The sequence below is a fragment of the Jaculus jaculus genome, chromosome 2, assembly GCF_020740685.1.
Source record: "Jaculus jaculus isolate mJacJac1 chromosome 2, mJacJac1.mat.Y.cur, whole genome shotgun sequence".
Classification (NCBI taxonomy): domain Eukaryota; kingdom Metazoa; phylum Chordata; class Mammalia; order Rodentia; family Dipodidae; genus Jaculus; species Jaculus jaculus.
Window position 1 is genome coordinate 166,790,424 of NC_059103.1, and position 25,670 is coordinate 166,816,093.

The following is a 25,670-nucleotide window of genomic DNA, read 5'->3' on the forward strand; positions in this document are numbered from 1 at the left end:
TCACATTCCAATTAATACAAGAAAGCTTACAAAAAAATGTGCTTTTATTTTACAAATATTTTATTTATTTATTTATTTATTTATGAGAGACAGAAAAAGAGAGAATGGGCATGCCAAGACCTCCAGCCACTGCAAAGAATTACAGATTCGTGTGCTACCTTGTGCATCTGGTTTATGTGGGTCCTGGGGAATTGAACATGAGTCCTTAGGCTTTGCCCAGAAAAAAAGTGCTTTTTAATGAAACTGTTAAACTGCTTACTTGGAAAAATCGTTTGTTCACTGCAATGGCAGAGGCTCTTGACCACTAGTTATCTCATTCTTAACAAACTGCAGGAACCAATTTCTAGTAAAAAGTGAAAACTGAAATGAATTTATGGTTTTGTTTAAGCCTAAGCCAAACATTCTTATAAGAATAATGTCTGGCTGGAAGGATGGCTTAGTGGTTAAGGCATTTGCCTGCGAAGCCAAAGGACCTGGGTTCAACTCCCCAGGACCCACGTAAACCAGATGCACAAGGGGGTGCCCGCATCTGAAGTGCATTTGCAGTGGCTGGAGGCCCTGGCGCGCCCATTCTCTCTCTCTCTCTTTCTCTCTCTCTCTCTCTCTCTCTTCCTTTCTCTCTCTCCCTCCCTATTTCTCTGTCAAATAAATAAATAAATAAAAATATTTTTAAAACTATGTTAAAAAAGAATAATGCCATGCAAACCTTTCATTCTAGCATTTAGGAGACAGAGTCAGGAGGATGGCACGGAGTTCAAGGATGGCCTGGAGTAAGTTCTAGGTAAACCTAGGTTAGACCATGCCTAAAAAAAAGTAATAATGTGCATTTGTTCTGGATGGCAGTTTTTAAATCAGCAAAATTGAAAGTTATTTCTTGTGTGAATACATCAAGAACTGAGCCATCCAACCAAAGATCTTGAATAACCTGCTTCTTCTACCTTGGTTCATAGGTTTTTAGTGTCCAATAAGCATTAATTACTAGTAAGGGCAGAAACGATCATGTATCTATCTCAGAAGCTCATTTTCTCTGAGGTTTTCTCAGTTTGTCAGATGTTTTAGGTACGAAACTAAAGATAAGAGAAATTCCAAAATTAAACCTGAACCTTTGAGACTTTTGAGACTCTTAAACATATACAGGCAAATATTCCCCCTGTAGATAACTTAAGTGGTTTCTATGGAAAAGAATGAAGAAATGGCAGCCCTCATGTTGTTTTTCTCCAACAAACCAAGATTATCATTTCACTAGAACTTTCACAGTAACTCACAAACTAGGGAATAGAGTCAGCTTTGAGATTGTGAATTGGAAAGGAAACGAATTAGCCACAATATTCAGGACATGGAGAGAAGATGTGGCTTCTAGGAGCTGGGGGAATAAAGGTTGGAGGTTTAGCTTCAGGTTTAAATATTCTTCATCTTGACTTCTACATGTAAAGCTTCCCAGACCCTTGAACCTGCCACACAGTGGTAACTCACTAAATAGCTGGTGAATGATGGAGCACAAGAAAACACTAACAGATTAAATCACCACGGCTCCTGCTAAGCAAGTTTCTGGCCCTCTGTGAACCTTGACTCTCTCCTCTGCCAAGCAGGAGAACCCAGAAGCTGTGTAAGGAGCCTAATAAAAGAGCATGGTAATGTTCCTAGGAAGCACATTGGTAGTGCCACTATAGACCTGAACTGGAAGGAGTGACCTTCAGCTCCCACTACCTGTCATTTGAATATCTGTGAGCCTTTTGTAGGTCTTCCAGGCAGGAAGGACACACACACACACACACACACACACACTCACCCACACCACACACACAAAATTCTGATTGCCAGTGTTTGTTGATACAATTGAAGGAACTACGGAAGAATTATGTAAGAGCCATGTAATTGAATATGGTCATGCCATTTCAAAACCAAAGGTGAGCAGATAACTTATTCAGTTAAGTGCTTGCCTCACAAGCCTGAGGACCCAAGTTCCATCTCCAGTCCCTATGTAAAAATGCTACAGACAGAGCCAGGTGTGGTGTTGCATGCCTCTAATCCCAGCACTTGGGAGGCAGAGGTAGGAGAATCGCCTTGAGTTCAAGGCCAGCCTGAGACCACATAGTGAATTCCAGGTCAGCCTGAGCTACAGTGAGACCCTACCTCAGGAAAAAAAAAAAAAAAATGCTACAAATGGTGACACCTGTATGTTAATCCCAGTGCTGGGGAGGAAAAGCCTGGAGGATCCCTGGAGCTCACTGGCCAATCAGTCTGGGCTAATTAATGAGCTCTAGGCCAATGACAGACACTCTCTCAAAGGAGGTGAATGGCATTCCTGAAGTTAACACATGTGTGATGTCCTCTGACCTCCAGGGGAACGTGCCCATACACACACAAACACACACACCAGCCCATAAAACATAAGTTTGGAGTCCTTTTGTGAATTAAAAAAAAAAAACATTTATTTATTTATTGTTTATTTTTTATTTATTTCTTTAAGAGCGACAGAGAGAGAAAGATGGGGAGAGAGAGAGAGAGAGAGAGAGAGAGAGAGAGAGACTGAAAGAAAATGGGCACATCAGGGCTTCCAGCCACTGCAAATGAACTCCAGACATATGTGCTCCCTTGTGCATCCAGCTAACATGGGTTCTGGGGAATCGAGCCTCGAAGCGGGGTCCTTAGGGTTCACAGGCAAGTGCTTAACCACTAAGCCACCTCTTCAGCCCTTATTTATATTCCTTTTTTGTTTTTCTCCAAGTAGGGTCTCAGTCTAGCCCAGGCCGACCTGGAATTCACTGTGTAATCTCAGGGTAGCCTTGAACTCTTGGTGATCATCCTATCTCTGCCTCCCAAGTGCTGAGATTAAAGGTGTGCACCACCAAGCCCACTCCCCCTATTTTTTTTTCAAGGTAGGGTCTCACTCTAGCCCAGGCTGACCTGGAATTCACTATGGAGTCTCAAGGTGGCCTCAAACTCCCAACTCCCAGTGATCCTCCTTCCTCTGCCTCCCAGTGCTGGGATTAAAGGCATGCGCCACCACACCCAGTTTGTCAGGAGGGTTCTTTTGTGTTTGTTTTTTTCTCTATAGGATCTCCTTTAGTAGCCCAAGCTTGCCTGTACTCTTGATTTCCTTCCTCAATCTCATGAATAATGAGCAGGACTACAAGAATGCACCCCCATGTTTGGCTGATTAAACATTTTAAGAATATTTTATAATTTATTTGAGAGAAAGAGGTAGAGAGAGAAAAAGAGCAAATGGGCATGCCAGGGCCTCCAGACACTGCCAAACAAACTCCAGATGCAAGCACCACCTTGTACATCTGGCGTTACATGGGTACTGGGGAATTGAACTCGGGTCCTTAAGCTTTGCAGGCAAGTGCCTTAACCACTGAGCAATGTCTCTAGCCCAAAATATTTTTAATTATTTATTTAGTTGGTTAGCTATTTAGTTATTTATTTATTTAATGTGTGTGTGTGTGTGTGTGTGTGTGTGTGTGTGTGTGTGTACATACAACATACAGGCCAGCTCATGCCATGGCAATGTGTAGAGGTGAGAGAAGAACTTTTCAATGGGTCCTTGTCTCCCACCTCATTTGGAGACAGGGTCTCTTGTATTCATGTTCCTACTCCATTCTCAATCTTCTGGGAAATTGCTGTGCCTCTGCCTCCCTGTTGGCACACTGGGATTACAGAGGGCAGCAAACTTCTGGCTTGTACATGAAGCCCGGGGATCCAAAGTCAGGTGCTAAGAGTAACTCAGCAAGCATTTAATTAATGTTTCTAACTTCAAAGAAATTTTAGACTAAAGTAAAAATACTAAGTAAGAAAATTCTAAATATGAATGCTTTCTATAGTAAGTTCAAAAATATCTTAATTGTTGGGAAAATCTGTGTATACTTGATATTTTATAAGCTATGAGATATGTAGTTATCAAGATATCCAACATGAATTTACATGAATAACTGAGTAGTTAACTTTAGGTATCTGATATCTAGTCAAAAGATATAAGCAGCCTTTGGATACCTCATAGAACTTATAAATCACCACCTTTAGAAATGTACTTTATTAGCTTTATATGGCATTGTTTAAGCACATGGGGAGAATTTTCCTGTCAGAGAAAGTTGAAAGGTTTTATTATGTTGATAAAAAGCAATGGACAAAGTGGTTGAAGAAAGCAGTTAACACACTTTCCTGCAAAGCCTAAGGGCCCAGGGTCAGTTTCCTAGTACCCATGTAAAGCCAGATACACAAGGTGGCACATGCCTCTGGAGTTCATTTGCAGTGTGACCAGAGGCCCTAGAGTGCCCATTATCTCTCTCTCTCTCATAAATAAACAAAGTATTTCTTAAAAAGCAATATACAAGATTCAAAGACAGTTTATTAGCTAAGCTAAGAAATTCTGAAATTACGTAGGAAAGGAGGTTGACCCATTCAATTTGAACTGGAGAGATACTACTCAATTAACTGCCAAACGAACAATTAAATGTATAAATAGGATGGAATCTGTGAACTTATCAATTCACCATACTTATTGAGTATCTGTTATGTGTCAGGCACAATTCTGAGTGCTCAGAATATAGCAATGAGCCAAAACTTACCCCAACGGGGCCTGTACCTAAAACAGAAGTTAGTAAAAGCTAAGTTAATAAATAAATGCATTGGATATTAATGGTAAATTGGTCAGGTATCCCTGCTGGTACATACCTTTGGGAGGCTAAGGAAGGAGGATCGTGAGTTCAAGATCAGCCTGGGCTACATGGTGAGACCTTGTCTCAATAACAAACACACACAAAAAAAAAAAAAAAGACACCATTAGTCTCTACATTTCACAGGATTCCCCAATAACAGGTGCCTCCATTTATCCCATGTGACCACACACAACACTCGGAATGTTTTTGACTCTCCTGCATGGACCTTATTGTCTGTATCTTTCTTTTCTAGGTAGGTCTCACAGGAGCCCAGGAGGACCTACGACTCATTATGATCATCCTACCTCAACCTCTCCCAAACGCTGGGATTTAAGGTGTGTGGGCTTCTGTGCTGTATTTTTTTAACATCACTTGGAAAAGAATACAATTAACCAAGATGTTCATAAAATGCAAATGTCTCTAATGTTAAGAGCTAGGAAATATTTACATCTGTTGGTAATTTAATTGTATTGTGTTTCTCCTAGCACCTGAGTTGAGGATCAAATTTTCTAACGGGAAGGAGAAAGAAAAATAACTTTGGAGGGCTGGAGAGATGGCTTAGCGGTTAAGCGCTTGCCTGTGAAGCCTAAGGACCCCGGTTCGAGGCTCGGTTCCCCAGGTCCCACGTTAGCCAGATGCACAAGGGGGCGCACGCGTCTGGAGTTCGTTTGCAGAGGCTGGAAGCCCTGGCGCGCCCATTCTCTCTCTCTCTCCCTCTATCTGTCTTTCTCTCTGTGTCTGTCAGTCTCAAATAAATAAATAAAAATTTAAAAAAAAAAATAACTTTGGAGATAGAGACATGTGTGCAGAAAGGGGAATTCTGTGGCTTGGGGATGTATGTATATTAAGGCTCAGGACTGGGAACCTGGAATCTGGGAAGTGGGCATCTTGTGTAGAAAGAGTGGAGAAAAATGCAGAGAATTCTCAACACTTTCAAAAGCAGCCTCCAGAAAGGACAGAGAGCGAGCTTCATGTTTGCTTTCCCAAGTGACTGTCTGATCCTAAAATTTGGAAGTCAGAACTACTTCTTTAAAAAGGCCCATTTGGGCAAATAAAGCTTTTGCAACATGACCTGGAAATTAAAGGAATGTTGTTTCCATGAGAAAATATGTCTCCATTCAAAAAAAAAAAGCACATTTGCAACCAATTTTTTGAACCACATCCTTTTGTAAACTGTCACTATTTTGATAACCAGGGCTCACAAAAATTACACTCAAGGCTCTCCCTGCAAAGTCTAGAGAACATGCCAACAATGACTTAAACTATCAGCTTACCCAGGCAAGCCAAAAACTGGTGACTTGAGATGTGCAAACCATACCATTCTCCAGCTGACCTTGTCCCACAGTCACAGCACATGCTCCAAAACTGCATGCACTGCGGTTGGCCCTCCTGATGGTAAAGCTCCATCTGCCAGAGCCAGCCACCCACAATAATGTGGCTAGGTTGTGGCAAGCATTGGGATCCCAAGAGGTGAGTAGATGACCAGGAGGCAGGATTATGTGCAAGCTAATTCCTAGAAGAACTGAACTCTACTGCCTGGCTGGATAATGACTTAAGTTCTCAGCACAACAGTTTCATCTTCTGTAAAACAGGGCTTATTATTTATACCTCCTACTTCATGGAGCTGCTAGGCTATTTAAATGAGATAACATGGGTATAGTGATGCTATGCCTAACAGATGCTGAATTCTCACACTTGAACTTGTACAAAAGTTCCCCAACCAGGAAGATACACTATATGTTCTGCTTGTAATACATTACAAATGTAAGCAGTCATTACTAATTAAAGGAATTAAGAGAGTGGTGGGGGTGTAACTAGTGGTAGACATAGGCTTATCATGCAGGAAGCCCTGGGTCCTTGTAGAAATGATAATTTCAATTCCTGCTTGGATCCTTGAGTTGAAGCGATGAGTCACACAGGCTTACGTACGTACAGCATTCTAACAGCGTTCTAACAGCTGACCAGAGTTTGCCTTTAATTTGATGAATGAAAATTTCATTTAAAACAAGTTATTGCAGAGTTATAATGATAGGGTTTTAGAACAATCAGTGTCTTTTCAAACAGTCTTGTACTGCAACAAAATGCTATGAACAACAGTTCTTCTAGAAAATGCTCTTTCTTAATTGATCCATATAAACCAGGCTGATTTATTGAGGGGAAAATGAGTTTAATAAGACAGTACGAACCAGAGTAAGAATCATCTGGGGAAGGTGGATTATAAAAATGATTTGAATATTAATTGACCTCTGGTAAACTTACTGTTGTAAATATCTGTATTATAGTGAGGTAGACAGTTTAAAAAAAAACTCTCCATTAGACAGGCTTAAAATTTTGTAATAAGATTTAAGAAAATGATAACATTATGAAAGAATGAAATATCTGATTAATGCTTAACTTTGTACAACTCGAATATAAACTTTAAAATATTAGAAATTATAACATTTGAGTGCATATAACATTTTGTACATTAAGATGATTTGCATGCTGTCCATTTCCTCTTTGCACTTTCAGTCACCTTAAATTAACAAATATATACAGCCTCAAAGAACAACAGTGCATCCAAAGCAAATGTGCATTTAAATTATTTCTCCTGGCCAAGTCTTCTCTTTTCTTGATTACTATTTTATATTACCATTTATCATCATTCCCACCCTTTCTTTGACAGTTTGTAGTTCTCTGAACCAGAAAAGCAACAGGTTTAGATAAGGAGAAAGAGCAACCCAGTTAGAATGACCCAAAGCTTTCTGTAACCCCTATTACAAGTTCCTCTGAACCATTTTATGGTCAAGATGAGGTGGAAGCTTTGCAAAGGACCTTCTCATGAGCAATCTTTGACAATAATACTGGTGCGGGGGGGTGGGGGGGAAGGAAGGGTCATAGTTTTGACTACCCAGGAGCAGGTATTTCCCTGTGTGCCCTCTCCTGATTTCTTGTGGAAAATGAATTCCACCCCCCACCCAACAACCCTTCTCTTTCTTCACCAGCCTGTTCCTCCATCTCCATGCAAGCTCCATGTAACACTTGGCTCTTTTCACAGTTTCTCATTACTATGTTTTTAAAACACCACCTAACTGGTAATTACAATCTAAAACAATTCTTTTGGGGGAGCCTTGGGCTATTGCTGGCTGGTAATCTTTCAGGAATGTCAAAGAGAGGGGAGGGGACATAGATATTAAGAAACTTCAGAGGCTGAGTCTCCTGTCCCCTTTCATCCTGTCTTTTCCTGCTTGAGGCCTGACACTTTATCTCCATCCTCTTGTGGGGCCCAGCATCTCCCCTCTTGATGTAGCTCTTCTTTTTGTGTTCTCATTTGTCCTCCTTACCTTAAATAGTTTCCCACCTCTAGCCCTTAAAAAAAAAAAGAAAAAAGAAACTAGGAGATCACCTTAGCTTTAGTAGATGTTTGAATTTTTTGGCAAATTCTGTTTAAAGAAACCAATTAGAAACAGACATCACCAGGAGCTTTTGGGTGGGCCACCTCCAGACTGGGCTAATGCACTTCTGGTGTCACCAGGTCAAAGGCAGGCCTTGTGGTTTCTCATTATCCTCCAGGGGTTCCATATGGACTAATTCTTGTCATTCCATCCATACCAACTCTTTTCCCCCACCAGCAACTGTAAAGGCATCCAGAGACCTGAGCCCACAGCAGTATGATAACTCGGCTTCCAGTTCCCTGTGATAGGCTAGACCAAGCCAGAGCTGGTAAATTCATGGTACCCAAGAGAGGGGAGGCTGTAGCTTGGGCCCACCTCGGCCAAAGCTTCTCTAAGGGCAGGGCCTCCCTGACTTACCAATTCCTTTTGCCAATTCCTCCAACACTCCCTGATTGGGAGGTGGAAGGCAGGCGCTGTGGAATGGCTGGAAGGACTCCACCTCGTTTTCATTGTACAAGTAGAAGCAACCAATCCAAGATGTAGAAAAAGGTGATTGGTTCTCCCGTGGTTCCCTTTTGAAACAACTTTTTTTTTTCTTTTTTACAATCGATGGGACAGTTGAGAAACAGATAGGCACCCCCTCCATCCCTCCACCTCCTGTCAAAACCAGTGAGACACACAAGGAGATCCAAAGCCGCAATCATACAGAAAAAGAAAAAGAAAGAAAGAAAGAAATTCTTCCTTGGCTTGTTTTCCCTAGGGTGGCCAGGCCAGGTGTGGAGATCCCTGGCTCCCTCTGGCAGGTGGAAGGTTCTGGGAGGCTTCCCACCGCACTCCCACTGGCAGGCAGTCAGCCCGCAGGCAGCCTGCTCCTAGGCAGCTCGCGCTCCTCCTCCTCCACGCTGCCATCGGGCCTCTCCCGTGTGTGTGGGGGGGGGGGAAGGGGTGCGGGGGGTCGCGGGTCGTGGTCGTGGCCGAGGCGGCAGGACAGGCACCGCTACCTGCAGCCGCAGGACTCCACCACCATGTCCTCGTACTGCTTGTAGACCACGTTATTGCCCGCGTCGATGTACAGGATGCTGATGGGAGTCAATTTGGTGGGCACGCAGCAGCTGGGCGGCGTGGAGCCCGGGTCCATGGAGTTCATCAGCGTCTGGATGATGGCGTGGTTGGTGGGCTCGAGGTGCGAGCGCAGCGGGAAGTCGCACACGCCCTCGCAGTGATAGGCCTCGTACTCCAGGGGCGCGATAATCCAGTCGTCCCAGCCCAGCTCCTTGAAGTTCACGTGCAGGGGTTTCTTGCTGCAGCGGAGCCTCGACTTCTTGCCGCCGCCTCCGTGCCGCTTGCCGTGGCGGCTGGCGAAAGCCGTGCGTCGCCTCCGGCGGCCGGGCGAGGGCAGCCAAGGTCCGATGTCCGGCGCGCCCGACGGCGATGGCCACGGCGACCCCTGGGCGGCGCCCGGAGAGGGATCCCCAGCGGCTTCAACCGAGTCCGGCTGCTCGCGCATCTCGGCGAACAGGTTCTTGCGCTGGGATCGCGTGAACACCACGAGCAGGGCGCGCTCCTGGGGCGGCCGCAGCCTCCGGCCGAAGCCCAGACTCCGCAGGTCCGGGGGTGCGGGCGGTGGCTGCTGGGGAGCTCCCGCGCGCGCCTCCGCGTCCCCGGCGGCGGCGTCCGGCTCGCCCCACGCGCCCGCCCGCAGCTCCAAGCACAGCTGCTTGCGGGGCTGGTGGCGCAGGCCCCGCCACACGTCGAACACTTCCCAGCCGGCCCGGGTCGCCCCGTGCGGGCTCAGGGTCTTGGCGTCCAGCAGCAAGGGCGACAGGCACGGGTGGAGCTGCACGCGGAGGGGCCTCGCTGGTGGCCCCCAGGGCGCAGAGGGCGCCCGGCGGTAGAGCCGAAGCTCCGCGCCCACCAGCTCTTCGTTGTCTGAGAGCGTGGACACATCAAACAGATACTTCTGTCTCCGGAGAGGAGTGTGCGAGAGATCGTCTGCGAGATAAAAAATAGTAATAATTACAGTCGGTTTCACTTAAGGGGACATCAGCCCGCTGCTGGAGGAGAAAGCTGGCGGGAGGGGCCAGGCTGGCGTGGGAGACCAGGTCGACCAGCCCTGTCACCACCACCAAGGACCTCACCCGACCCTACACTGCATTGCGTGGGGTAGACACACCAGCGCAGGCCACCTCCTTTAGCTCAGTCCTAAGCTCCCTGGGCTGAAGTCAGGCTAGCGACCTCCAGGGATTTCTTTACCCCGCCCAACAGGCTATGTGACCACTAACGTGCCCCTGTGGTCACAAGTCCAGGCCAGGCTCCCGCGGTCCTGTCCACAGGCTCTGTCTTACCATTCACATCTCAAAGGCCACCTCCTCTCCTCTGAGATGCCACCCCTGACCACACTAATCTAAAGTAGCCTCCCCCAGGGGACCGACCAAGATCACAGGTTCCTCCCTACTTTGTTATCTTGCTGGAATACAGGATGATCTACAATTACCTTCGTGCTCTGTCTTTCCCAGCAACCCACTACCCCCGCTACCAGCCCATAGCCTAGAATGCACGCTGGTCAGGAGGTGCGAATCGCAATCTAAGTGTTAAAACTACTAAGTGCCAAGGCTTGATTCAGCTCTTAGACTCGCTACCTAAGGACTGGGCCTGGGTATGTTTGTTGGGACCCTTTTTACCTGTAAACTCCAAACTAAAACGGAGCAAAGTAGCTCAAATGGATAACCCCAGCATGGCAGCTGAGGTAGGAGGATCACCATGAGTTTCAGGCCAGCCTAGGCTCCAGAGTAAGTTACAAGTCAGTCTGGTCCTCCGGAAAGTAAAAATTAAAAACTCCAAACTGATTTAAAGGCGCAGTCCTCTTGTGGACACTTGCATTACTGGAACATTTAAGCACAGCAAGATGCACACAGAATCGAAACCTATGTCATGTCTTCCTTCGCTTTTTGGTTTTTCTTCTTCCTTCCTTTACAACAAGTAAAACAGCAATGCACTTTGAGAAGTGAAGGCAGGGAAAACAGACATCAGACATCTTACCCATTGAGAAAAGATCCTGCAGCCCATGGGAAATAGACATTCCTGGAAAGAATGTTTTTGGCCAGATACTTAGGCATACAGTGGCATGGCCCATGCCTTTTTCCACCACCCAACTTGCAGTTTTATTTTGCAATTAATCCTGAAGATTCATTTCTTAATTACAAGTAAGGAGGGGAGGAGAAGATTTGGGGCACATGCCGAGTGGCAGGCTTTAAAATTCCAAAGCAAATTCTTTAAAACCAAGGCAAAGCTGGACTCTTTTTTTTTTTTTTTTTCCTTTTGACACATTTGTACATGAAGCCAAACCCACTCCAATGTGCAAGGCGGAAAGCTAACCAGATTTTCTTGGACTGCTTTCCCATAAAATGTTTACAGCCCAGCAAATACAAAAATCCCCAATGCCCCCAGCTTCCCCCAGAAGCTAGTAAAGTTTGGGTTGATTTCAACAGTAAAAGTGTCACTGGGTTCCCTGATCGGACTCTCAACTGCCTGTCCAGATGGAGCCCCCAGGCACCAGCTCTGGAGCCTCAGCCACACCCAGTAGACTTTCAGGGCCAGGCGACTGCCTCTCTAACTCACGTGCCCCAGCCTGAGATGGAGCTGTGGGAAGGGTTAGAGAGGTGAAAAGGGAAAAACTGCTGGAGGCAGTTGATTTATGGAAGCCAAGATCTTCAAACCAACCAGGGTCACAATAAAATCATTGGGAATTTGATGCACTTTCGTCTTTTTTTTTTTTTTCTAAGCTAAATCTGAGGATGCTTAGCCACTGCAGGGGTCTCTGGCCACCACCTTTGACTTCAAGTCTCTCCCCAACTGGAGGTGTGACCCGAAGGACAAACTGCTGACCACTTACTGCACCCACAGCTATGTAAAGTAGACAGTCGCTGTTTGCCACAAGTGTTACAGGTGGGAAAACCAAGGCTTGTAGAAGTTAAACTGCTCAAAGTCAGACAGCTACAGACTGATACTTAAATCTATTGAATTCCCAAGCTGGAGCATTTATGGGCAAGCCCGTTGGCTCCACACTGTGGTCCTGGAGTGTGATTCTAGAAGCAATCAAGAGGGGCTGAAGGGGTAAGGGAAGGGGACTATTCACAACTTGCTGGGGGTAAGTTTTGGGCTCCCTTGAGAAATCCTTTCCATCTTTGCTTACATAACGTGATAGAATTTGTCACTAGCTAAAGAGGTATAAAGCAGGTACAAGGAGGAGGATGTATTGATTACTCTTTGCTTGAACATGGAGAGATCAGTCTGATTTTGTTTCCATTCTCTTTTTAGGAGTAGGCTAATACATGTTAGTCTGCATAGCTGAGCAAAAGCTGAGGTAAGCATCTGTAGAGAAATGCTCTCTAGATTCAGTAACCTTGGGTTGTCTGATGATCTTTTGAACAAAATCAACCCACATTTGCCTTCCCATGCCTCAAGAGTGTAAATGAGGACTTCAGCGTCAATCTGGACCTTTTTCTTCCCACATCAGTCCTTCTCACGCTTGCCCCACCTGCATGTTTGCAGCCAGCCACCCTCACCCACACATCCCAACATCCCAGAACCCAGGCCACCAGGTACACATACATGTCACTGGTGTGATCCCGCCCTGAGAAGATAAGCTGGTCAAGAAGCTTCCCGGGTCATGGAAGGGGCTTGGTGCAAGAATCCTGTGGCCCAGGAAGCTGGTGGTTAGTCTAGGATAGTAGCTAGAGCATCACACAGAAACTTGGCCAAGATGAAAATTATCTTAGCCCCAAGAGACTTAAGGTGCTTCCTTCCATGTGGTGCTGATTCCACTGGTCCAGGGACTCACATTTGCAGAACCACTAGGATAGACTGGGCTTTTTGAATCTCCCACTGTGTGGGGAGGGGAAATCACAGGGGAAGGGATGGAACAAGGCCTTCCAAAGCACATGGTCCAACATCAGGCCTAGGGTTCTGGCATCAGGTCCACTCCAGGCTCCTTCATGGCCTCCACAGCTACCTTCACATTATTCTAAAAAGCCTTTGTAGACCCATGCTCTGTCTTTAGGTCTTCAAATCTCTAACTCCTAAACAGAGTGTCTATAAGGAATAATGTGGTTGCTCTGTACAGATCCCCTCCAGACCACATTCCCCTCCTGCCTGGAGCAACGCAGCACAGTTACAGCCAAGAGGAGGTATAAGGTCCAGGGAGTACTGACCCCCACACTGCCCCCCAATGCACAGAGCCCCTGCAGATGCTTTACCTGGCAGCTCCACGTCTGGCCCAGAAGCCATGAGCCACCTGTGGGAAAGAAGCTGGCCCTTGGCACTGCTCTCTGGAAGCTTCCACTCCTGTGAAGACCTATACAAATGCAGTGATACCATCTTTGGACTTCCATCCCTTGACTAGAAATGTACACTTTTCATATCTAAATCTGTGATGCTTTCTTACATCCTGGAAATAAATTTTATGCCCTGGCCCTTTAAATTGAAAATGATCAGTAATTTAGCAGGGAAGGCTTTTATCTTACGTCTTTATTTGTACCAAACTGGTTTGTTATTGTTGTAGCCTGTTTCCTGAGTATTAGGCTCGTCATGTTTTCAAGTTGTGCTTTTCAAGTTTGTGATTTTCTATTTCCCAAGAAGATAAAAAGATGTGGGGAAAAAGGAAGAAATTACAAGGAGGAGGAAGAGGAGGGAAATTAGAGAAGGAGAAAAATAGAGGAGAAAAAACAGAGAGGGAAGAAGGAACAGGAGGAGCAGGAGGAAATCGCTGGCATATATGAAGACAATTCTCCATAATTAGCAAATTAGCAATAAAAGTCACCTCATACCTACACTGACTGCTGCTGTGGGATTTATTTATTTTTTTATTTTATTTTATTTATTTTTTTTTTTTGGTTTTTCGAGGTAGGGTCTCACTCTGGTCCAGGCTGACCTGGAATTAACTCTGTAGTCTCAGGGTGGCCTTGAACTCATGGCGATCCTCCTACCTCTGCCTCCCGAGTGCTAGGATTAAAGGCATGCGCTACCACGCCCCGGCTTGCTGTGGGATTTTTGTTGTGGTAGATTGTCTGTCTGTCTGTCTGTCTGTCTGTCATGTGTGACAGTCTCCTAAGTAGCTTAGGCTGGCCTGAAGCCTTCTGTTCTCCTACCTCCTCCTTCACAGCACTAAGATATCAGGCAGGACTCCTGATGTGAAACTTAAAGAAAAATAAAATGGAAGAAGATGTTGACAGATGGGCACAACATTTCCACTAGAATGAGCATAAATTTAAAAACCAGAGATTACATTTTTTAAAAGGGGCAAACAAGTAAGGGAATGAAAAACAAGGAGCTCATCATGTACAAGGTAGATACTTGGCTGTGCCTTTCAAAAGTGGGAACTAGCTTAGAAAAGTAAATGTGCCTGTCAACCCTCACAGTGTTTGACTAAATCAAGCTAGAGAAATGAATGGCAGACCAGAGCCCCAAGGCTATAGCCCAGGCTAGGGGTGCAAGGACAACTCATTCCCCAGGACTGCTTACCCCAGCTCCCTAGGAGCTGTTCACAGGGCCAGTCTACACAGCGTTTCCCTAAACTGATGTCCTAAGACATCCCTGGAATGTACCAGCAGCCTGAAGTCCCTCTTGAAAAATCCAGGTGGGCCTTTTCTGCCACTCTTCAGACCCAAGGGCACTCCTGAGACTCCAACACAACACCCAAGGCCCTTCTTGCCATGGACTCTGGGTGTTCCCCTCCCCTAAATTTGCAGAGACCCAGAAAGGCTGCTGGTCAGACACCAGGAACTCACTTCAACCACCTGACTATACCTCCCACCAATACGCTGGGAGGTACAAACCCTGTGGCTCTGACAGATTCAGAAACCTCAGAAGATGGTGGGCTTTCACATCCCCAAGATAGGGATAGGGTGTGGGATAAGAGGATAATTGCCTATCTTTTCAAAGGATATTCCAAAAGTCTTTGCCTCTCCCACCCCTTCATTGTACAGTCAACAGCAAATTTTAACTTTTAAAATTCAGCTTCCGAAGAATCTTGAGTTTTTCATCTACAAAATGGGGATAATAATGCCAGCTCACAGGGCCTCTAAGGAGGGGAAATAAAACAACTTCTGAAGCTGTCATACATAGATAACTTCTGAAGATGTCATACAAATGTTAGTTACCACTGACAATGTGGACTAAGCAAAGGCATTTAGATCTGGGCCAGGGGTGGTGGCACGCACCTTTAATCCCAGCACTCAGGAGGCAGAGGTAGGAAAATCTCTGTGAGTTCCAGGTCAACCTGGGCTAGAGAGCAAACCTACCTTGGAAAAAAAAAACAAAAAGATCTGAAAAACTTGGTAATTTTCAATCCTGATCTGTGACTTAGTGACTAGGTGGCCCCGGGTAGACTGGGTCGCAGAGTCTCTCCCAGATTCATGAGCCTCATCTACAGAGGGGAAGAAGCACATCTACCTGGCAGGGTCATTGTAAAGGTCAGAATCAAGGCACCCGGGGCAGTGCATAGCACATCAAACCCCCCAGTAAATGCAGCCGCTGATATCACTGTAACTGCCCACATTCTGGATAGGAGAGATGTACCATATTCCTGTTGGCCTCTTTGAAGAGATGTGGTCCAGTGCCTTCCCCAGGATTGCCAGCGAAAGAAGGGCACTACTGGGCAGTAAAGCAGGCTCATCAGGTTCCTGCCCTTCTGAGGCCCAGTGAAGGTCAAGGCTCATGGGACTGCAGCCTCAAAACACTGCCATCTCTTAAACCATGCCAGAAAACCAAGGCCCTCCACCCCAACTTCATTAGGGTCTTCATTAGGACCCTTGTAAGTTCCCATCTGGGTGCAAAGCAGTACTAGCCCATGCACCAACCCAGAAGACTCCTTGGCTGAGCAGGTGCAGCCATGAGGGGCACTTGGAACCTCCTTTCTCTTGTCCTTGGAATGCCTTTGTGTTGTGGGGTGTGCATGTGTGTGTGTGTGTGTGTTGTACACATGTGCACATGCTCATGTGTGTGCAGGTGCCTGTGTATGTGCAGGTAAGTGTGCACCTGTAGGAATGGGCATGTGGAGGCCAGAAGACAACCTCAGTCACCTCAGGACTATTGTTTGACACAGGCTCTCTCATTGGTCTGGAGTTCACCAGTTTGGTGAGACTGGCTAGTTGGCAGTCCCTCGGATCCACCTGTCGCCTGCCTTGTCAATTTTGGGATTAAAATCAGCCCACCATATCCTAGTCACTTTTACATGCGTTCTGGGGATGGGACGCAGGTCCTCATGCTTGCAAAACAAATATGCTCCCCACGGAATTATGTGGCAGGATACTTCTGTGATTTTGATCTGTCCACAGAGTCAGTCCTGAGAGATAGATAGAAAAAAAAATGTTCTTTTCTTTCACCTGATAAAAGACCACTTACATGCTGGGATGGAATGCAAAATTACCCCTTGGGCTGCAGCACTGATGGGGAACAATTGCACCTGTCAGCTACTCAAATCCCCTTGGCAGCTATATCAGGGTATGTGTCTTGACACACTCACTGTCCCAGCTTTTCTCAGGATCTCTTGGCTTCCCCAAACCCTTCACCAACAGCCTTACGCTATGTTCCTCTGTGTTTCTTTCCCCATTCCAAAACCCAGAAGGCTCCCAGGTGATGTATCTAGGATTTCCTCACTTTTTTTCTACCTGACCTGGCAGATCTACCTCCCTAACCCCATCATGGAAACCTGGGCCTCCTAGATCCCCTAGGTCTAGTATTCTGCCTAGACCCCAAAGAGAAATTCCAATGGCATACTGCAAAGTCTGGCTCTGCAGGAAGCAATGTGGAGTGAAGCTTGGGACGGAAGGAGGCAAGGCAACCTGGCTCTCAACCTACTAAAACTGTGTGGGGTTGCCCCAAGGCTCAGCACTGCCTTCAAAAGCAGTCACTTCAGCTCTGATGCAGTTGATTTCTGGGGAAGGGGGCTATAAGAACCAAGAGCGAGTCCTCCCCTAGTACTCAGTACCAGCAGCAAGAAGCCCCCACAGATGAAATAGTTACAATGTCCTTTGCATAAACTTATTTCTGAAAGCCAAGGTTCAGGAAACTTCCCCCCAGCACCTGTCTTTTCACCCTTGTTCTACCTTGCTGGAACTCCTGACCACAGAGACCACAGCAGGTCAAATTTTCATTTAAGGAACAACTCTGCAGGCCAACCTGCTCTCCCCATTCCGTTCCCCACATTGTAGAAGCAGCACCCTTGGGGGATCAGTCGTGCTGAGTGGAGAATCAAGTTGGTTTGCTGGGGGTAGTCATTTCTGCAACATGGTTGAGCTGCACCACGCCCCAGGAATCACTGGCCTTCTAGGAAGCAAGAAGCGGTGGTGGGGATCGTGGTGGAGATCTCAGTAACCTTTATAGCAGCGCCCCCCTTCCCCTGGCAGCCGCTGGAACACAAACCGACTGCTTGGATCAAAGAAGGCTTCACATCAAAAGTAGAAGAAAAAGCGCTCATTTTCTACCCCCCAACTAGTTCTGTAGTTGAAGGTGAAGATGGGGCTCAAACTGGCACACAGTCTTGTGCAGAATAATGGGTTCTCAGCTCCCATAGGTTCTGCGCAACAGAAACCTCAGTAATGGTCTTTTTATTTAAAAAAATATTTATTTATTTGAGAGAGAGAGAATGAGACGGGGGGGGGAGGGAGAATGGGCATGCCAGGGCCTCCAGCCCTTGTGCATCTGGCTTATGTGGGTCCTGGAGAGTCGAACCAGGATCCTTTGGTTTTGCAGGCAAGCACCTTAACCTCTAAGCCATCTCTCCAGCTTCTCAGTAATGGTCTTTAAGGTGCTGGGCCATGCACACTGAACAAAAGATTTTTTTTTTTTTTTCAGAAACAACAGAAGAAACGGAGGTTTGTGGTGTCAGCTGTGGGCCAAGAACTAGTAAATTTCAATCTCCCTCTACAGGCTTCAGAGCTGTAGTCTACTGGGAATAGGTGAAGTGGCTAGACCAATGTGCCTGCAAGCCAGCTTTCAAGCAGGTACACCAATTCCCCTTGCCCTGTTCTTGCCACCTGTCCCTCTCCTCAACCTCAAAGAGAGCCAACTGATCCTCCTGTCTTGCACCAGACCCCAGCTCCATGCATCTCTTGTTGCCTCCAGCTCTTGCGGGCCCTCACTCACCAGTAAACCTAACCCTCCACCCTCAGTAATGCCAATCGACTGCCCTGAAAGGCAGCTCTGGAACCCATTAGGCCAGCCAGGACTTATTTATTTCCAGTAAACAGGAGACACTATTTGACCGAAATTGAACTTAAAAAATAAGCAGGGTTTAGGGTAGGGTCCCCAAACAACGAGTACATTGCATCCACATTCCCTGTTTCCACACCTCAAGAGCTCAGTTCAATTCTGTCCACCCCCACCCTACCCCCAACCTTCCCTGAACTCTCGTTATTCAATGCCCTAGGGGTTATCAAACTGACACCTTTCACTTTACATGAAATCCCCTTGGAGTTATGGTTGATTTGCACAAAGCAGTCTGGCAGGAAGCAAAAGCTCTTGTTTTTGCCATATTTCTAGCATATCTCCCAGAGCTCCTCCATCACACATTCGAGCGTGGGCACTCATGCGAATGTGTGTCCACACACACAGCCCCAGAACATCAAGTGGGGAAACATGTTAAACTTAGGTCCGCCTTTAACGCAACGACCCCTGCTCCCAGAGGGTCCAAGCTCCAGGGATCCTCTCTGGTCGTTCTATCTCAGATTCATTTGGGGAGTGGTCTTGGGTGATTTTCTTTTTCCTCTCTCAATGTACAGAAACGAAGGAGATGTTGGAGCACGCCTTTCTCCCCTTCCCCATCAACAATTCCACCACCAGCAACCTCCCACGGGCCCCGGAGCCTCCGGGGGTGAGGGGAAAGCTTGAAGTCCTCAGATTAGCCTTTTGTGCCAAGAATCCCTGAGCAACCTGCGCACGCGCTCCCCGGGACGCTAGGCGTGTTTAGTTTCTTGGGTTTCCCTGTAAGACAACCGTCAAGGATGGGATAATAACCGCTGTTTAACTACACGCCCAGGGGTAAGCATTTGGTTTGTGGTCTTTAAGTGTGTCTGAATCGTTTCAACAAGAAGAGTGAAACAGACTTTCCAGTTCCTTCCCTTACCCTGGGCTTTTCTGAAGACCTTCCGGTTCACCCAGGCTCCTGAACCTGAACGCCAGCTCCCTCCGCTCCCGCCCTCGGCCTGTGCCCCTCACGCGCACACCCTTGCACGCTCAGCAAGCCCTTTCCAAGGCAGTTCCCTCTTTCCGGGGAAATAAAGCCTAGATTGGAACCTTCTGCCTAGCTTCCTCACTTGGCCGTCTGGTCTGAATTAGTGTTTTTATAAGGGACTCAAACAAATCGAATACAAGGTCACCAAATAATTAACAGTTGCAAATTCCCTCCGTCCCCATTAAAATACTTCCCTGCTTATATTTCATTTTCCGTTTGCCAACGAGACAACGGGGTCCGGGCAAAGCGCTGCTGTGTTGATTACACCCAGAAACCCGCTGTTGTGCATAAACATGATGGGTCAGGCGAACTTCAAGCGCAAGGGAATAGGCAGCTTCAGAACGCTCCGCCTTGCCCAAAGTCGGCCTGCAGCCTGGTCCTGCCAGGCCTTGCCATCTCACCGCCCAAATGGCAAAGGAAGAAACAGGCACGTGACCCGCAGACTCTCAGAAGTCCCGTCTAGACCGTCTGATGCCTCACGGATGCTTCCACAATTTTGGACTTTACCTGTTCTGTACTGGCTCCTCTCTGGGAGGACTGTTGTTAACAACACCGTGGCATTAAGGAGGATTCTTACTTCAAAGTTTCCCAGAAACCTAACTCACCGCACCGTATTCTTACACTCCTTTTGTTTTCCTTGAGAGTCTCCTATGGCATATCATAAACACCCCCCCCACACACACACACACTCATTCCCTCCCTTCCTTCCTTCCTCCCTCCCTCCCCCCAAGCCTCAGTCTGGTTGAATTCAGATACTTCTCATTGTCTGCCTTTCCCAGGCCCCAGGTCTAGGGGTCCAGGGCCCCAGTACTACTGGTTTGTTTTTAATGGGTGGTTTCATGAGCTACCTGTAATTTCATGATATCCAAAATGATCCATTCTGACCCTATGACCACGCCAACACACACCCTTTCTCGTCTTTATAGCTCCAGAATAATTCCTGAAGCCCAATATGAGAACATTTTATGAGATCAGCGACACTGTAGTTTGTGCCTCCTATAAAACAGGCACGGGGCGGGGGGTGGGGGGGGAGCCACACTGAACTATGTTCAGACCCTTGTACCCAAAGCTCTAAGGGAACTCCTAACTAGATCTTAAAACGCTGCCGAGGAACGCCAGGGCATGAAGACACCCTCATCTTCTATTTATTTGTGTATTTTTACGTTTGCTTCTTGCCCTCGCCCATACTTACCACTTACCCTGTCCATGCACTGTTCTGAGATACATGCAAAACCCTAGAATCTTAAGTGCTTCACCTCTCATCCTCGTGTGGCCTTGAGCAAACGAATCTCTCTGTTTTCCTTAATTCACCTGTTCAATGCTCTAACTCTAACATTTTCCTTGAGAATGACTGTGAGAGAAATGAGATAATTCATGTAATAGCATTTAGCACAGTACCTTGGCCCACAGTATAAGTCCAGTAAATCTTGGTGACCGGTTTTTACTCCTAGATGTTCCATGGGCAAATCAGAAGGAAGGACATTGTTTTCAAATTTGTAATAAGGCCACCCCCTCCCCTCCGAGGACGGCCGGGGCGGGGGAGAGCGGTCAGGGCAGGAGTTGTGACTACCCGAGGTCTGCCTGTAAACTCCAGCGCTCTCCAGTCACTTGAAGCAGAGTTTCTCGACCATTCTCAAACTTTTGAGTTCCCAGGTAAGCAAAGCTTTTTACAACTAGCGTGAGCCCTCCACCTACGCTTGGTGAACCACTTTGGGGCTCCTCCCCCCCCCCCCCCCCACCGCGGACTCTTGCTTCTTAGAGCCCAGCCTCCAATCTTAGGCGATTTAAACCTCCTGGGGCTAGGCACCAAGTTAGCCCTCTGGCTCTATTCTGGGCTGGACCCCCGCTTTCTCCGCGTTGTCTGCCCACCCCGGGCTGGGGGAGGGGACGTGGAGAGGTTTGGCGCGTTAAGAAGCCCCCCCCCCCACGTGAGAGGGGCGGAAGTCTCTCCAGGAGCTGGGGATGCGCGGCGAGCGGGTCCCCTCCATCACGGCAGACTAGACACCGTTTGATGTGTTATGACATGAACCCTCAATTAGATCGCTGAGTTGAAACACTCCAATCAGGGGCCCGATGCTAAGCAAGCCCCGGAAGGTCCAGCCCGAGGTCACCGCCGGTGACACATCAAATCAAAATCAGTGAGAAGGAAAGTGAGGCTTTCCCTTTATCAAGCTGGGGCCGCAAGCCAGCAAACCCGGCCCCTCCCCTGCGCGACCCCCGCCCTCGGGCCCGCGTCCCCCCCACCCCGCGCCCCGTGGAAAGGCGTGCGACCCTCCCCGCCGCGCCGCCTCCCCGCTCCGCTCCGCTCGCTGCCTTCCTCGCGTGTTCTGGGAACTTGGGGGCGTGGAGGAGACCCAGACTTTAAAGCTGCGGTCCGGGTGGTCTGGCTGTGGGCCGCCAGCAACCCCAAACCCTCCACTGCATTGGGGGGATTGAATCCTCACGTTTGGATCCTAGCCCCGCTGGCCTAGAGACCTTGGCTTGGAAACAGAGTCCACACCCCCCCGCCCCAACCTCCATCCCGGGCGCACAGCCAATCCATCCCCTACCTCCGGCGGGCGCTTGGGGGCTCCCAGCGTGATGCCTCGGCGCGGGGTGAGCGGGGTGGTGGGGTGACGTGCGGCTGGGCAAGCCCGGGAGAAGGAAGCTCGACCCTATGCTAGACCTGGGGGGGGGGGGTTGCAGACACAGTCCCTCGCCCCTGTTCGAATTCCAAAGTCTTCCATAGACATCTTGGAACAGCCCGCTGAGTCTTTCGGTCATGTGCTGAAGTCTCAGGGGTCCAGTGAACCGGTTAGGGTCGCCAGCCTCGTACAAGAGCTGGTGACTTGCGGGCCTAGGTCGCTAGGACGTTCATTGGGGAAGCGCTCTCTGAGCACATTTTCCTCTGGCCTTAGGGAAATTCCTGGAGCGCTTTTTCCTCGCCTTCCCCGCCTCCCCAGCAGAAGTTGGGGGTGGGAGGCGTGGAGCGGGCAGGGTGGCGGGAAGGCGTAGCCCCCCAGGCCGTACCCGGATCCAAACCCTACTCTCCGCGTTGGGAAGAAGCCACGCGTCTTTGCAAAGTTGACTTTAGAGGTTCTAAAATCGTCATAAAATACTTGGCGTTAATTTGCCATCGGGACCTTTCAGCAGCTCATAACCCAGATGACCTTGGGCTGCAGCTGCGAACCGGCCAGGAAAGCGACTTCGAGGGAAATAAAGGTTAGGGGCTGCAGACCAGGAAGAAAAGAGTCCGAGAAAATGTGAGTAATCAAATTAGCCTTAGCTGAGCCCAAACACCAGCGCCCTTCGGTTTCTGGACAACTCTTACTGACCGGGTCGCTCAAGCCTAGACTGCCAAAGTCACCAGATAGTTCTGGGGTGAATGGGAAGTGCACAGCTGCCTAAATTCTGGTTATTTCCTCCTTCCTTCCCCTTGCGTTTCTCTCTGGCTCTTCTTCCTTACCTTTCCCTCCCTTCCCTTCCTGCCTTATTCTGTATTCTCGGCTCTTCTTTAGGAACCGATGGAACGTCCCCCAATTTCAGAAACCAAGAGGAGTTTGAGGCTTTCTGCAGGGCACTGGCCACAATATGCATCAGTTATGACGGCCAAGAGAGAGAGAGAGAGAGAGAGAGAGAGAGAGAGAGAGAGGGAGGGAGGGAGGGAGAGAGGACTCCCTCAGACACCAGCAGCACGTGCACCCTGACAGGAGGGAGCAGGGACGGGTATCCGAGATGCTCAGAAAGAGTAGCCAGCTTCGTCTGACTTGGGAGAAGTGGACGAGCACTCTCACAAACTCATTGCATTAAGTACCAATGACCCCACATACACAGCGTCCCCGGGTTCCGATCTTGCCCCACAGCCAGGTGCATAACGATGGTGAAAGAAGAAGAAAAAAAAAAGTGCCAGAGAGCACTGGATGCCCGTCTGGCTGATGAGCCCTACACACCCAGCGCTGGGACTGGAGATGACCCACAGGACTGCTGGACCAAGGCACAGACTGATGGGGCTCCTAGACTAGCTTCCAGGATGGCCACACTGGCTGGGGTCATCTTTTCCTGGAAAGACTAGAGCTCACGCTTTTTCAGCACTCACTCATTCCGCACCGAGGCCCACCTGACTCGCTCCCTAAGCTAAGGCCTGGTACCCCGCAGGCATCCCGCTCCACCCTGGATCACGGGACGCGGGAGTCCCTTAGTCCTCGTCCTGACCCTACTTCCCGTCCACTCTCCACTTCTCTTTCTCGACGCGGTCTCCGCTAGCTACCAGAACAGCGGCCAACGTGCCGCTCTCTGCAAAAAGACGAGGGAAAGCGAAGACAGGAGAGAGGAAGGAAGGAAAAAAAAATCATCGAGGGAAGACTTGACTGCAGCCCGGAGCAAAATCTGAAGCCCCACTGAGAAACTGACGTGAGAGAAACAATGTAAGGACAGAGAGGGGGGAAAGTGTGCGGGATGGGCAGGGAATTCCCAAACGCAGCCTTCCTGCCCGAGGCGAGCCAGGCTGAGGAGCTCCGGGGGGGATGGGGAGAAAGAGGAGTCGGGGCGCTCTCTCTGCCACTTACCCAGTCCTCTGTCTACAAAGCTAGTGATTGTGTTGGCTGACTTGGAAGACGGGAAGAAGCTGGCATTGATGCCCAGCTTCTCCGCAATGGAGTAGGTCCTGTAGATTGACAGCATGTACTCGTGGGGCACCACGCGCGGTGCCCGGCCCGGTGGCTCTCGCTCCTGGGACTGAGGTTCCTGCTCAGGCCGCAGTCGGGGCTCGGGGCGCTCCCTGGGAGTCCGGCCCGCGGAGCTCTCCCGCGGCGCCCTGGACATCTTTCCTTCCTTGCGGTTCCGTACGTCCTTGGTGGTGTCCAGCTCCGCGGAGGAGGACGACGAGGAGGAGATGGAAGCCTGTTGGAAGCCGGGCAAATCCCAGAGGAAACTGATGAGGAAGACGGCGGAGAGCAGAACCCTTGGAGTATCCATGGCGAGCGAGCGAGCGAGCGGTGGCGTCGGTGCCCCGAGGCGGTGGCCGAGCTGGGCGCGCAGGGCACCGAGCGGCTGGACAGCGGCTGGGGCCCGGCTCCTCCCGCAGACTCCGAGTGCGCCGCGCCGGGTCCCAGCCACACCAACCCCGGGCCTGCCACGCCCCCTCCCGCCCCTCGCGGGGAGGGGAAGGAGGGTGGGAGGGAGGGTGGAGGGAGGCCGGGGGTGCGCGGGCAGGAGGTGTGGGGGGTGAGGCAAGGGTGGCAGGAGGAAGCAGCGCCCCCGCGGGACGCGTGCGAGGTTGCGGGGTGGTGGAGCGCCGCGCGGGCCCGGAGTGTCGCTCGCACGGGGGAACCCGGAACCGCCCGCCCGCCGCTGGGGGAGAGAGTCAGAGACTTCCCGCAGCGCCAGGGTCTCGGGAGCGGTCCCTTCGGAGCGTCGCGCCTGGGATGGATCTCCGTCCTCCTCGCTGGTCGCCGGCACTTTTTTTCCTGGGCGTTAGCTCGGGTCCAGGGATGCGGTGGCGCCTGGGGCGCGTCCCCCACACACACACCCGGGGACAGCGCGCTGGCTTCGGGCTGCGGGTACCTTCTAGTGGCCGCGAGCGCTAAGCGGGGCCCTAGGTTCCCTTCCGGGCCCAGCCCAGGACCCTGGAAACCTCCGGGCAGGCCGGGCTCAGGGTCCAGCTCGCCACAGCCCCAATCTCTCGGTGGGATGCTGCGCTCCACAAAGACCAGCGTCTATTCCCGACCGAGGTCAGGCAAAGGCCACGAGTCTTTCAGAGAGTTTGGATCGATGCTAAAAGGCGCTGCGCTCCCCAGCAGGCCCCAGCCGCTCCTCTCATGGTCCCCAATCTCTGCAGGCTCTGACTCCAGCCTCTTCACCACTCTCTCGCGGGCTCCCAGACGCCCCTGTCCTCGGGCGGACTGTCCCGAGCCTCCCCAACACCCCATATCCCCTCTCCTCTTCCCCTCCCGTCTTCAGTACTTCCTCCTTCCCCAACTTCTTTTGGCATTCCGATCCCTCTTTCCTCAGTCTGCTTTTCTTCTCTTACTGCCCTCCCATCTCTCCGCTTCCCTCCCTTTCTTCCCCCCTCCTCTTCCAGTGGACCCCTCCCTCCGCTGTTCTACCCCAATCTGTTTCTCTTCAGCCCAGCCTCGCCCCATCTCGAGCTTCCTTTATCTGTCCCCAGATTCCTCAAGCCTGTCTTCCCCGCCCACTGCCTCGCTCATTCCTGGGGCCTGGATGCTAGAAGACACGGGCGGCAGAGGGCTGATTCACTCTCCCACGGTGTTTTAGACAGAAGCTTCCCAAAGCTTCTCTGGGGGTGCTCAAGCGCCAGTCATAAATGTCCTGTTTTAATCGTCTCAGTACTGTGAAGTTGGAGTGACTGTTTCCACATTGAAATGTGGATTTGAAAAAAAAAAAAAACCCTCAAAGACAAAGGGGTAAGCG

At 49.3% G+C, this 25,670-nt stretch overlaps 1 protein-coding gene across 1 annotated transcript; it reads right to left on the minus strand.

Moving 5' to 3' along the window:
• Positions 1-8,986: 8,986 nt before the first annotated feature.
• Positions 8,987-24,215, minus strand: Gdf6 (growth differentiation factor 6). Its single transcript, XM_004656945.2, has 2 exons — positions 23,807-24,215; positions 8,987-10,024 (listed from the first exon to the last, which is right to left on the minus strand). Exons 1-2 carry the CDS (start codon positions 24,213-24,215, stop codon positions 9,030-9,032), a joined length of 1,404 nt encoding a protein of 467 aa, XP_004657002.1. The 3' UTR covers positions 8,987-9,029.
• Positions 24,216-25,670: the final 1,455 nt, after the last annotated feature.